The 14,461-nt window shown below is 50.2% G+C and overlaps 1 protein-coding gene across 2 annotated transcripts in view; it reads right to left on the bottom strand.

Moving 5' to 3' along the window:
- The window catches only part of uroc1 (urocanate hydratase 1), a 183,088-nt gene that overhangs the window by 111,270 nt on the left and 57,357 nt on the right, over positions 1-14,461 (bottom strand). For both annotated transcript variants that reach the window (XM_086002151.1, XM_086002152.1), the window contains exons 7-8: positions 12,898-12,964; positions 8,053-8,196 (exon numbers count right to left, since the gene is read on the bottom strand). In XM_086002151.1, the coding sequence (XP_085858277.1) occupies positions 8,053-8,196; positions 12,898-12,964 (211 nt within the window). The remainder of the gene's footprint in view (positions 1-8,052; positions 8,197-12,897; positions 12,965-14,461) is intronic.

Below are 14,461 nucleotides of genomic sequence, written 5' to 3'. Positions count from 1 at the left end.
AAGAGAAGGTTGATTGAAAGAGTTAATTTGACAGGTTACTTCCACCCAATCAAATAGATTCTCTGGGTCCCCATGGTTCTCATTAAACGGGCGGGGCATTATAGTGGGCCAGTAATTCCGGTCCCAACGTGTGAGTACGGACGGTGTACTCACGCGTGGGCCCGTTGGATTTGCCACAAACCCCCCCGATCGGATGCATTTTTACAGTTACTGACATCACTCAACCACCCCTTGTTACGGTGCTTTAAGCGCTAGAACACTAGGAACCTCTAAAACACCAGCCAAATACTGCGGATACTGCAAACCTGAAATAAAAACAGAAAATGCTGGAAACACTCAGCAGGTCAGGCAGCATCTGTGGAGAGAGAAACCGAGTTAACATTTCAGGCTGATGACCCTTCGTCAGAACTGGAAAAGCTGGAGATAGAACAGGTTTTTAAGCAAGTGTGGGGGCCGGGAGAGGGGGGAGGGGAGGAAAGAACAAAAGGGAAGGTCTGTGATAGGATGGAGGGCAGGAGAGATTAAATGACAAAAGGGATGAAGGTGCAAGAACATGGGGATGGTAATGGGACAAGTAAAGAAACTAAAGATGGGTCCAGAGCAGCTGTAAATGACAAAAGCAGGACGATCGCCAGCACCTGCTGTCTGGGAGAATGGGAGCGGTGGTTATGATCTGAAACTGTTGAACTCGGTGTTGAGTTCAGGAGGTTGTAAAGTACCTGATCGAACGGAAGCTCGAGGAACAGCACCTCATCTTTCGATTAGGCACTTTACAGACTTCCGGACTCAACATCGAGTTCAACAGTTTCAGGCCAGAACCTCCACTCCCATTTTCACGGCCGGCAGGTGCTGGCGACGGTTCTGCTGCTGCTGAATGACTAGAATCTGTCATTGGAGATAAAGTGACGGCGTCAATATGAGCTGATCAGAGAGAGTCTCTATATTTACGGCCCCTAGTGCTGCGCTTGTTTTTGGGCGGGATCAAAACTAGGGGCCATCAATGTAAGATAGTCACTAATAAATCCAATGGGGAATTCAGGAGAAACTTCTTTACCCAGAGAGTGGTGAGAATGCGGAACTCGCTACCACAGGGAGTGGTTGAGGCGAAGAGCAGAGATACATTTAAGGGGAAGCTGGATAAACACATGAGGGAGAAAGGAATAGAAGGATACGGTGATGGGGTGAGATGAAGAGGGTGGGAGGAGGCTGGTGTGGAGCAGAAACACTGGCACGGAGCAGTGGGGCCGAATGGGCTCTTCCTGTGCTGTACATTCTGTGTAATTCAATGTATGACTTTCTTAAAAGGTATTTCCTGGCTGACTAATTCAGTTGAATTTTTTTGAGGAGGTCACTAACAGTGATCATCGTATCATAAGGTTTAGATTAGCTATGGAAAAGGACAGCGAGCAATCTAGTGTAAAAATACTTAACTGGAGGAAGGTCAATTTCAGTGGGTTGAGAACGGATCTGGCCCGGGTAAATTGGAATCAAAGATTGGCAGGCAAAACTGTAATCGAACAATGGGCTGCCTTTAAAGAGGAGATGGTTCGGGTACAGTCGAGGTACATTCCCACGAGGGGGAAAGGTAGAGCAACTAAAGCCAGAGCTCCCTGGATGACAAAAGAGATAGAGAGTAAGATGAAGCAGAAAAAGAGCCCGTATGACAGATGTCAGGTTGAGAATACAAGTGAGAACCAGGCTAAATATAAAAAGTTCAGAGGGGAAGTGAAAAAGATAATAAGAGGGGCAAAGAGAGAGTCTGAGAATAGATTGGCAGCCAACATAAAAGGGAATTCAAAAGTCTTCTATAGGCATATAAATAGTAATGGTTAGTAAGAGGAGGGGTGGGCAACACGGTGGCATAGTGGTTAGCACTGTTGTCTCACAGCGCCAGGGACCCGGGTTCAAATCCGGCCTCGGGTGACTGTCTGTGTGGAGTTTGCACATTCTCCCTGTGTTTGCGTGGGTTTCCTCCGGGTGCTCCGGTTTCCTCCCACAGTCCAAAAATGTGCGGGTTAGGTTGATTGGCCATGATAAAAAATAAAAAAAATTGGCCCTTAGTGTTAGGGGGGATTAAATACGTGGGGTTACGGGGTTACGGGGATAGGGCTTGGGTGGGATGGCTGTCGGTGTAGGGACCAGGTGCTAGGGTTTGGATGATCAGCCATGATCTCGTTGAATGGCAGAGCAGGCTCGAAGGGCCGAATGGCCTACTCCTGCTCCTAGTTTCTATGATTAGGGACAAAAAGGAGACCTATGCATGGAGGCAGAGGGTGTGGCTGAGGCACTAAATGAGTACTTTGCATCTGTCTTCACCAAGGAGGAAGATGCTGTCAAAGTCATAGTGAAAGAGGAGGTAGTTGAGATACTGGATGGGATAAAAATTTGATAAAGAGGAGGTACTAGAAAGGCTGGCTGTACTTAAAGTAGATCAGTCACCAGGACTGGATAGGATGCATCCTAGGATGCTGAGGGAGGTTAAGGAGGAAATTGTGGAGGTACTGGCCGTAAGCTTCCAATCCTCCTTAGAAATGGGGGTGGTACCAGAGGACTGGAGAATTGCAAATGTTACACCCTTGTTCAAAAAAGGGTGTAAAGATAAACCCAGCAACTACAGGCCAGTCAGTTTAACCTCGGTAGTGAGGAAGCTTTTAGAAATTATAATCAGGGACAAAGTTAATAGTCACTTGGACACGTGTAGATTAATTAAGGAAAGCCAACACAGATTTGTTAAAGGCAAATCATGTTTAACTAACGTGATCGAATTTTTTGATGAGGTAACAGAGAGGGTTGATGAGGGCAATGCGGTTGACGTGGTGTACATGGATTTCCAAAAGGCGTTTGATAAAGTGCCACATAATAGGCTTGCCAGCAAAGTTGAAGCCCATGGAATAAAAGGGACAGTGGCAGCATGGATACGGAATTGGCTAAGTGACAGGAAACAGAGAGTAGTGGTGAACGAAATAACAACAGAAAATGCTGGAAAAACTCAGCAGGCCAGGCAACATTCGTGGAGAGAAAAATAGGCCTAGAAATTCGGTATGGCCCCGCCAGGTATTTTGCGCCCGAAATTTTGCGCTCGCCAGGATTCCCGTAGCGCCCACCTAAAATTCAGTTGCGACGGGCCAAGACGGCGGCAGGCGCTATTGCAGGGTTTGGCCGCCTCGCTAGGGGCGATGAATGTCGCTTTCAGGCGTCCAGCTCCCGCTGCGGCACCCGATGCGGTGCGGCAGGCTGGGGTACTGCAGGCCTCCTCCTTCTCTTAAGGAGGAGCTGCCTGCAGCCGTCAGATCGCCGGTGGATTCCCCCGGCAAATGAGCCCGGCACCACGGAGAAGTGCCGGGCTCGCGGGACTCAGACATCAATGCCGTGGGGGGGTGGTGCAGGAGTCCGGGGAGGGAGGTGCGGGCAGGCGGCCGCCGGGAAAGCGGCCGGCCGCCGCTCCACCTTTATGCGCCGGCCTTTCGGAGCTGCAAGACCCCGTTTCACAAACGCTGTTTGCGGCTGCCACGGGTGAGGCGACCGCAACTGAATTTGGCCATCGGGCCGGAATAGCATTGCAACCGGGGCGCTGCGCACACCGATGACGTCATCAGTGCCGGCGCGGCGCTACCGGCTAACGCCGATGTTAGGGTCCATCTGAATTTCGGGCGATAAAAAACTTCAGGCGCAAACCACTTTATAGCCAATAAGTGGCCGCAAACGCAACTGAATTTCTAGGCCATAGAGTCAACGTTTCGGGTCAAAACCCTTCTACAGAACTGAGAAAAAAAGGCAGGAAATGAAACAAAAGTCAGTTTGGGGGCTGGGAAATGGGGGAGGTGATGAAAGAACAAAAGGGAAGGTCTGTGGGCAGTGAAGAGACATTAAGAGATATTCAAGGTGAGACGAGATGGTAATCGGACAGGTAAAGAAACAGACAAAGGACGGCTCTAGATGAAGTGTGAAATGCGCTGGCAGAGTGAGAGACAGCTGCCGTGTGGGAGAGAGAGAAAGGAAAAGGAACAAACCAAAAGTGTGGATAAAATATATAAAAATGTAATAGGGGCCGAGGTTATGATCTGAAATTGTTGAACTCGATATTGAGTCCGGAAGGCTGTAAAGTACCTAATCGGAAGATGAGGTGCTGTTCCTCGAGTTTACGCTGAGTTTCCGTGGAACAATGCAAGAGGTCGCAGACGGTGAGGTCTGAGTGGGAATGGAGCGGTGAATTGAAATGACAGGCGACCGGAAGCTCGGGTCACCCGGTTGTTTTTCGGACTGGAGGAAGGTATACAGTGGTGTTCCCCAGGGGTCGGTACTGGGACCACTGCTTTTCTTGATATATATTAATGACATAGACTTGGGTGTACAGGGCACAATTTCAAAATTTGCAGATGACACAAAACTTGGAAGTATAGTGAACAGTGAGGAGGATAGTGATAGACTTCAAGAAGACATAGACAGGCTGGTGAAATGGGCAGACACGTGGCAGATGAAATTTAACATAGAAAAGTGCAAAGTGATACATTTTGGTAGAAAGAATGAGGAGAGGCAATATAAACTAAAGGGTACAATCCTAAAGGGGGTGCACGAACAGAGGGACCTGGGGGTATATGTGCACAAATCATTGAAGGTGGCAGGGCAGGTTGAGAAAGGGGTTAAAAAGCACACGGGATCCTGGGCTTCATAAATAGAGGCAGAGTACAAAAGCAAGGAAGTTATGATGAACCTTTATAAAACACTGGTTCGGCCTCAACTGGAGTATTGTGTCCAATTCTGGGCACCGCACTTTAGGAAGGATGTGAAGGCCTTAGAGAGGGTGCAGAAAAGATTTACAAGAATGGCTCCAGGGATGAGGGACTTCAGTTACGTGGATAGACTGGAGAAGCTGGGGTTGTTCTCCTTGGAGCAGAGAAGGTTGAGAGGAGATTAGATAGAGGTGTTCAAAATCATGAGGGGTCGAGTCAGAGTAGATAGAGAGAAACTGTTCCCATTGGCGGAAGGGTCGAGAACCAGAGGACACAGATTTAAGGTGATCGGCAAAAGAACCAAAGGCAACATGAGGAAAAACTTTTTACGCAGCGAGTGGTTAGGATCTGGAATTCACTGCCTGAAAGGGTGGTGGAGGCAGATTCAATCACAGCTTTCAAAAGGGAGTTGGATAAGTACCTGAAGGAAAAGAATTTGCAGGGCTACGGGGAAAGGGCGGGGGAGTGGGACTAGCTGAGGTGCTCTTGCAGAGAGCCGGCACGGGCTCGACGGGCCGAATGGCCTCATTCTGTGTTGTTACCATGCTATGATTCTATAAGGGAATGGTTTATTTTCATCGTAACTTCATAAGGGCGGAAATCTGTTGGATCCAGGTTCCCCCCACCCTCACCACCACCCCGGAACTCTGCACCCCGTCCCCCAGGGGATAAGACATTCTGCCCTCTTGTTGTTATTTAAGTTTATTTAAGACAGTCGAGGATAATATTCACCTGAGGTGTCCCGACCGCACCCCTCCCACCGCCCCACCGCCCTCCCCCTGCACCCCCTGCACCTGTAGCTGGGGCGGAAACCCCGTTACGCGCACAAACCTGCTTTCCGCTAATGTCACGGTGATTGCAGCAACAGGAGTCGGCCATTCGGCCCCTCCAGCCTGCTCCGCCATTCAATCAGATCAGGGCTGATCTGCACCTCAACCCCATTTACCCGCCTTCGCTCCATATCCCTGGATACTCTGGCCCAACAAAAATCCATCGAAAGCAAAACACCGCGGATACTGAAAATCTGAAATATAAACAGCAAACGCTGGAAACACTCAGCAGGTCGGGCAGCATCCGCGGAGCGAGAAACAGAGTCACCGTTTCAGGTCAATGACCCTTCATCAGAACGAGAAAAGGTTAGAGATATATCAGTTTTTAAGCAAGTAAATCAGTCGATCTCAATCTTGAAAGCTCCAATTGACCCTCATCATCCACAGCCTTCTGGAAGGGAGAGTTCCAGATTCCCACTCCCCTTTGTGTGAAAAAGTACTTCCTGATTTCGATCCTGAACGGCCTGGCTCGAATTTTATTCCCCTTGTTTTGGACTCCCCCCACCAGAGGCTATAGTTTTTCCGTATCTACACTATCGAATCCGCTTATTATTGTAAAGATCAGATCACCCCTTGATCTTCTAAACTCGAGGGAATACAAGCCCAGTCTGTGCAACCTGGCCTCGTAATTTAACCCTTTTAGTCCCGGTATCAGTCTGGTGAATCTGCGCTGCTCCCCCTCCGAGGCCGATCTATCCTTCCCGAGGGGCGGGGCCCAGATCTGAACACAGTGACTCCAGATGGCTTCTGTCCAATCGACGGGGAGAACTCCCCATCCCGAGAAATTACCACCCCAGTATATTTCAGCAGCTCAGTGCTAGGAACCCAGCAATAAATCCATTCCCAATGGTTGAATAGATTTATCACTGTAATATTGGAGCTCGTAACCATGGCAAGAAACAAAATGGCCGACCCAGGGGGGTCTGAGAGTTAAACAGAAGCGACTTGAATTTCCAGTTGACACTTGCCTCGGAGATCCAGTGGTTTCTAGAATCTTCCCTGACTGGAGTGTCCCCCCCCTCCGCCGCCCCCCCCCCCCCCCGCCACAGTAACCGGAATTCTCCCACCCGGTGTGTTGCTAAGCATCACGTTTTGCTGTTACTCTGCCTGTCCTTTGGTCTGAAAGCTTCTCCCATTGCCGACAGTAAGAGGAGGCAGCCTCGGGCCAGACACGGTGGGTGCTGTGTTGTCCCTTCCACTCACTCGCTCACTGCAGAAGGGAGTTGGCCACAATGAAAGAATCTGTGTGTTTGTTGTTGATTTTTGAGACGAGTCAAAACAGTTTTTAGAACGTTCTTGTACGGTCTTGTCCCGGTGGTTTTTCAGGAGTGAATGGGCAGCTTGTATCTCAATGCCAGAAGTTGCTCAATAATTCTTATCTTCCGATCCAAAAGGACAACTTTGCTCTGCTTCGGTTGAAAGAGGAACATTCTCAAACTTTGCCAAAGGTTTTCCTCTCCGATGCCAAACACCTCTCCCCTCAACAACCAAAGACGTGAACACCGCCCCTCATATCTGCAGAGATTCACACTCTGATTATTTACTGTTATTTGTTCACGGGATGTGGGCGGCCGATATATGTCCAAGTCAGGATGGTGTGTGACTTGGAGGGGAACTTGGAGGTGGTGGTGTTCCCATGCGCCTGCTGCCCTCGTCCTTCTAGGTGGTAGAGATCGCGGGTTTGGGAGGTGCTGCTGAAGAAGCCTTGGCGAGTTGCTGCAGTGCATCTTGTAGATGGTACACACTGCAGCCACGGTGCACCAGTGGTGGAGGGAGTGAATATTTAAGGTGGTGGATGGGGTGCCAATCAAGCAGGCTGCTTTGTCCTGGGTGGTGTCGAGCTTCTTGAGTGTTGTTGGAGCTGCAATCATCCAGGCAAGTGGAGAGTATTCCATCACACTCTTTACTTGTGCTTTTTGTGATGGAAAGGCTTTGGTGAGTCAGGATGTGAGTCACTTGCTGCAGAATACCCAGCCTCTGTGACTGGTCCAGTTAAGTTTCTGGTCAATGGTGACCCCCAGGATGTTGATGGTGGGGGATTTGATGGTGGTAATGTCGTTGAATGTCAAGGGGCGGTGGTTAGGCTCTCTCTATTGGAAATGGTGATTGCCTGGCACTTGTGTGCATGAATGTTACTCGCCACTTATCAGCCCAAGTCTGGATGTTGTCCGGGTCTTGCTGCATGTGGGTACAGACCATCTCATTATCTGAGGAAGTTTGAATGGATCTGAACACAGTGCAATCCTGAGCGACCAGCCCCACTTCTGTCTTTGTGATGAAGGGTCATTGGAGGGAAGGTCATTGGAGGGAAGGTCAATGGAGGGAAGGTCAATGGAGGGAAGGTCAATGGAGGGAAGGTCAATGGAGGGAAGGTTACTCCTGGATAGGAAAGAAACCTTCTCGTCTCCCCATCCCTCCCAGTTTTATTGACACTTTCTCAGACCAGGCTTAGGCGGTATGATGGTGACACAAAGCGCGGGGAATGGACTCACCTCTGCTATCACTCCCACACAGCTGATGATGGCCGCTGCCTTGGCCTGCGCCCCGCTCATTCCGCCCAGTCCTGACGTCACAAACACTTTGCCGCTTAGGTCGTCTGAGCCCAGGTAGAGCCGGCCAGCATTCAACACTGTCAGCTGGAACAGAAACAGACTCCAGCTCTTCAATCCACTCAATCTGATCTTGGGATGTGGCCACATTTATTGCTCATCCCTTGTTACTCTAAGAGTCAACCACAATTTGTGAGGCCGGAGACATGTAGGTCACACAGTAAAGAAAGAACTTGCATTTATATAGCGCCTTTCATGACCTCAGGACATCCCAAAGTGCTTCACAGCCAATGAAGTTCTTTAGTGAGGGAAGGTCAGTTAAGCAGACAAGGGGTTAAGAGGTAATTCAATGTGATTCTGAAGAGAGAAGGGATTGAGGGATATGATGGGAAGGTGGGATTGAGAATTATCAGAACATCAGAAACCATGGGAAAGTTGGATAAATAAATGAAGCAGTGGAAGATAGTGGTTCTGGTACTGAACTAGTAACCTGGCAGATCACGAGTTCAGCTCACACCACGGTTAGCTGAAACCTGAGTTCAATAAATCAGCCCTGGCTCAGTGGGTCACTCTCTCGCCTCTGAGTCAGAAGGTTGTGGGTTCAGAGACTTGAGCACAAAAATCTAGGCTGACAGTCCAGTGCAGTACTGAGGGAGCGCCGCACTGTCGGAGGGGCAGTACTGAGGGAGCGCCGCACTGTCAGAGGGGCAGTACTGAGGGAGCGCTGCACTGTCGGAGGGGCAGTACTGAGGGAGCACCGCACTGTCGGAGGGGCAGTACTGAGGGAGCGCCGCACTGTCGGAGGGGCAGTACTGAGGGAGCGCTGCACTGTCGGAGGGGCAGTACTGAGGGAGCGCCGCACTGTCGGAGGGGCAGTACTGAGGGAGCGCTGCACTGTCGGAGGGGCAGTACTGAGGGAGCGCCGCACTGTCGGAGGGGCAGTACTGAGGGAGCGCCGCACTGTTGGAGGGGCAGTACTGAGGGAGCGCCGCACTGCCGGAGGGGCAGTACTGAGGGAGCGCCGCACTGTCGGAGGGGCAGTACTGAGGGAGCGCTGCACTGTCGGAGGGGCAGTACTGAGGGAGCGCCGCACTGTCGGAGGGGCAGTACTGAGGGAGCGCCGCACTGTCGGAGGGGCAGTACTGAGGGAGCGCCGCACTGTCGGAGTGGCAGTACTGAGGGAGCGCTGCACTGTTGGAGGGGCAGTACTGAGGGAGCGCCGCACTGTCGGAGTGGCAGTACTGAGGGAGCGCTGCACTGTCGGAGGTGCAGTACTGAGGGAGCGCTGCACTGTCGGAGGGGCAGTACTGAGGGAGCGCCGCACTGTCGGAGTGGCAGTACTGAGGGAACGCTGCACTGTCGGAGGGGCAGTACTGAGGGAGCGCTGCACTGTCAGAGGTGCCGTCTTTCGGATGAGACGTTAAACCAAGGCCCCGTCTGCTCTCTCAGGTGGACGTAAAAGATCCCACGGCCACTATTGGAAGAAGAGCAGGGGGGGTTCTCCCCGGTGTCCTGGAGACAACATTTATCCCTCAACCAAACATCACTAAAACAGGTTATCTGGTCATTATCACATTGCTGTTTGTGGGACCTTGCTGTGTGACTATTGGCTGCTGCGTTTCCTACATTACAACAGTGACTACACTGCAAAAATATTTCATTGGCTGTGAAGCGCTTTGGGATGTCCTGAGGTTGCGCAAGGCGCTGGAGAAATGTAAGTCTTTCTTTTTATAAATTGATCATCTCAATCTGTAACATTCTCTATAACCTGCACTCCCAATTCACAATCAGATATTGATACGGCCCCTTTTTGAAGAACGTAAACAGCTGGGTCTCCGGTGCTTTTTCTGCGCATATTCTATAACCTCTCGCTTGACCCTCGGTGGGTGTCCACGTGTGCTCAATGGGCCGATGACAAAGAGTCATTGAAACTGCCCATGGACATGATGGACCAGGAGTGTCTGAGTCAAAGTGATTGTGTAGCATGTGGGGGCTCTACATTCAGCAAAACCTGTCTTATTGATGGTGCAGTATAAAAATCCTGAGAATGGATCACAAAAATAAAGATGAACAGATGTGACCAACTTAACCACATGTGTCTCCAATAACTAAATAAATTAAAGCAACTAATCTCAATTATTTGAGTCAGGGTCTGACTGTTGACATCGTGCAGTTATGTGGAGGAACTATCACGGATTTCAGCTCTGGGAACTGGGATTTGTATCGATCCCAGAAAAATAGGACGACAGGATTGACATAAAAGGACCTATGGGGAATGAGTCTGGGATATGTGCAACCGAATTTCTGGCTCCAGGAATCCATGGAACAAAACTGGCCAACATTAAGCACTCAGAGAATGAAAGTGAGGGAAATAGGTGGGTGCAATAGGGGCACTCACCTAATGGCCCAGTAATTCCGGGCACAACGCGTGAGTAAGGACGGCGCTGTATGTATAGCTGACGCGTCCCGACGGGGAACAAGCATTCCATTGTACTTGTTACATATGGCAAATAAATCGAATCTGAATCTGAATCTGAATCTGAATCTGGTACTCACGCGTGTGCCCGGAGGAATTGCCGGTTTTCAGCATGCACAGCGCATGCGCTGAAAACCGGCATTTCCTGTCCTCTGACCCAAGGGGTTAAGAGGCAGAACGCGCGCGAATGCACAGGCAGCGCGTGCGCAGTGAAATGCCTTTTTTTCCCCAGAGTTGCGTGTGTATAAAGGCCTCCGGTTTTTACGCGTGGAGAAACCAGACGTAAGTATTTAGTTTTACAGGTAAGTGGGCTTTTAGTACAATGTAGACATTTTTTTTCCACAGGTTTATTATTTTTAAAGAATTTACAGTAAGGTAAGTTTAGTTTTAGAGCCTATTTTTTAAAAATTTATTTTTTTCAAAAAATTGATTAATTGTTTAAAACATTTTTTTAAACTTATTTATAGTTAATATAATCAGTGGGATGTTTTTAAAAATTTTATTTAAAGTTAAAGTAGTGTTTTGGCAGCCCATACTTCTCATGAGTTTGACAGCTCTTACTGTCAAACTCATGAATGAGTTTCCCCTCCCCTGATTGGCTGCACAGTGCTCACCTGATCCCAGCCGGCACATCGCACTAACTACGCCGCTGGATCAGGTAAGCACATCGCGCCGACATCTGAACCGGGCCTGTGACAGGAAATGCGAGCAGGCCCGGGCTTCAGATGTCGGCGCGCAGGGTGAGTGCACATCGGGGGCTTGCACGGCAAGCTCCCGATCCTAATTTCAGGGCCATTATTGGGGTTCAGGTTGAGATGCACTATTATGTGCGACAGTTGGAGCTCTACTCTGTATCTAAACCGTGCTGTACCTGCCCTGGGAGTGTTTGATGGGACAGTGTAGAGGGAGCTTTACTCTGTATCTAACCTGTGCTGTACCTGCCCTGGGAGTGTTTGATGGGACAGTGTAGAGGGAGCTTTACTCTGTATCTAACCCGTGCTGTACCTGCCCTGGGAGTGTTTGATGGGACAGTGTAGAGGGAGCTTTACTCTGTATCTAAACCGTGCTGTACCTGCTCTGGGAGTGTTTGATGGGACAGTGCAGAGGGAGCTTTACTCTGTATCTAACCTGTGCTGTACCTGCCCTGGGAGCGTTTGATGGAACACTGTAGAGGGAGCTTAACTCTGTATCTAACCCCGTGCTGTACCTGCCCTGGGAGTGTTTGATGGGACAGTGTAGAGGGAGCTTTACTTTGTATCTAACCCGTGCTGTACCCGCCCTGGGAGTGTTTGATGGACAGTGTAGAGGGAGCTTTACTCTGTATCTAACCCGTGCTGTACCTGCCCTGGGAGTGTTTGATGGGACAGTGTAGAGGGAGCTTTACTCTGTATCTAACCCGTGCTGTACCTGCCATGGGAGTGTTTGATGGGACAGTGTAGAGGGAGCTTTACTCTGTATCTAACCCGTGCTGTACCTGCCCTGGGAGTGTTTGATGAGACAGTGTAGAGGGAGCTTTACTCTGCATCTAACCCGTGCTGTACCTGCCCTGGGAGTGTTTGATGGGACAGTGTAGAGGGAGCTTTACTCTGTATCTAACCCGTGCTGTACCTGCCCTGGGAGTGTTTGATGGGACAGTGTAGAGGGAGCTTTACTCTGTATCTAACCCGTGCTGTACCTGCCCTGGGAGTGTTTGATGGGACAGTGTAGAGGGAGCTTTACTCTGTATCTAACCCGTGCTGTACCTGCCCTGGGAGTGTTTGATGGGACAGTGTAGAGGGAGCTTTACTCTGTATCTAACCCGTGCTGTACCTGCCCTGGGAGTGTTTGATGGGACAGTGTAGAGGGAGCTGTTCCAGATTCCCACCACCCTTTGTGTGAAGAAGTGCTTCCTGACATCACCCCTGAACGGCCTGGCTCTAATTTTAAGGTGATGCCCCCTTGTTCTGGACTCCCCCCACCAGAGGAAATAGTTTCTCTCTCTCTAACCTATCGAATCCTTTTAACATTTTTAACACTTCGATCAGATCCACCCTCAAGTTTCTAAGCTCAAGGGACTGCGAGCCAACTTGGCCTTGTAATTGAACCCGGTATCATTCCGGTGAATCTGCGCTGCTCCCCCTCCGAGGCCGATCTATCCTTCCTGAGGGGCGGGCCCAGAACTGAACCCAGTGACTCCAGAGGGGGTCTGAGTAACCTTCTGTACAACCGTAACGTAACTTCCACCCCTTTGTTTTCCAGCCTCTCTGGAGATAAAGGACAACATGCCATTAGCCTTCTTTGATTGGACAGAGTACAAAGAGCAGCAGTGTTACCACAGTGCCGTGAACGATTCCCTGTGGCCCAATGTAGCAGTAGCTTCCTGCGGTCATCTGCCCGTACCTGAGGAACCAAGCAAAATCTCAAATTAGTTCAACTGTTTACATCCTGAGAATTTGGGCACGAGCCTCTGCCGATAGCTCAAGGGGTGAGGGTGCTGCCTGGTGTGATACAAAGACACTCAGCCCAGACCGGTCCCAGGTCTGTCCCCAGGTCTGTGCTGATATTGGCCCATCGGCGCCAGGTCTGGTGTAAGGAGGGGAGTCATCGCCCATCATTCCCATTCCTGGCAGCTACCCAGTGACTCCTGCTGGAACGTGCAAGTGTGCGAGTGTGAGTGTGTGTGTGCAAGTGTGAATGTGTGAGTGTGTGAATGTGCGATTGTGCGAGTGTGAGTGTGTGAGTGTGCACGTGAGTGTGTGAGTGTGCGAGTGAGCGTGAGTGTGCGAGTGAGTGTGTGAGTGTGCAAGTGAGTGTGTGAGTGTGCGAGTGTAAGTGTGTGAGTGTGCGAGTGAGTGTGTGAGTGAGCGAGTGCGTGAGTGTGAGTGAGTGTGTGTGTGAGTGTGAGTGTATGCGAGTGTGTGTGTGTGTGAGTGTGAATGTGAGTGTGTGAGTGTGAATGTGAGTGTGCGAGTGTGTAAGTGCATGAGTGTGTGAGTGTGCAAATGTGTGAGTGAGTGTGCGAGTGGTGTAAGTGCGTGAGTGTGTGAGTGTGCAAATGTGTGAGTGAGTGTGTGAGTGTGTGTGCGAGTGTGAGTGTGTGAGTGAGTGTGAGAGTGTGTGTGAGTGTGCGAGTGAGTGCGTGAGTGAATGTGTGAGTGTGCAAGTGTGTGAGTGTGCAAGTGTGCGAGTGTATGAGTGTGTGTGTGAGTGTGCAAGTGTGTGTGTGAGTGTGAGTGTGCAAATGTGCGCGTGTGTGAATGTGCGAGTGTGCAAGTGTGAGCGTGAGTGTGAGTGTGCGAGTGAGTGCGAGTGTGTGAGTGTGCGAGTGTAAGTGTGTGAGTGTGCGAGTGAGTGTGTGAGTGAGCGAGTGCGTGAGTGTGAGTGAGTGCATGAGTGTGTGTGTGAGTGTGAGTGTATGCGAGTGTGTGAGTGTATGTGTGTGTGAGTGTGAATATGAGTGTGTGAGTGTGAGTGTGAATGTGAGTGTACGAGTGTGTGAGTGAGTGCATGAGTGTGTGAGTGTGAGTGTGCAAGTGTGTGAGTGAGTACGTGCGAGTGTGTGTGCGAGTGTGAGTGTGAGTGTGTGAGTGAGTGTGAGAGTGTGTGTGTCAGTGTGCGAGTGAGTGCGTGAGTGAGTGTGCAAGTGTGTGAGTGTGCAAGTGTGCGAGTGTGTGAGTGTGTGTGTGTGCAAGTGTGTGTGTGAGTGTGAGTGTGCAAATGTGCGAGTGTGTGAATGTGTGAGTGTGCAAGTGTGCACATGTGATTGTGTGAGTGTGTGAGTGTGCGAGTGTGCGAGTGTGTGAGTGTGCATGTGCGAGTGTGTGAGTGCAAATGTGAGTGTGAGTGTGTGAGTGTGCGAGTGTGAGTGTGTGAGTGTGTGAATGATTGAGTGTGAGT

This window comes from Somniosus microcephalus, chromosome 11 (genome assembly GCF_052327205.1).
Source record: "Somniosus microcephalus isolate GS21.2 chromosome 11, FLI_Smic_1.0, whole genome shotgun sequence".
In the NCBI taxonomy this organism is placed as follows: domain Eukaryota; kingdom Metazoa; phylum Chordata; class Chondrichthyes; order Squaliformes; family Somniosidae; genus Somniosus; species Somniosus microcephalus.
This window is presented reverse-complemented; position numbering and strand designations above follow the sequence as displayed.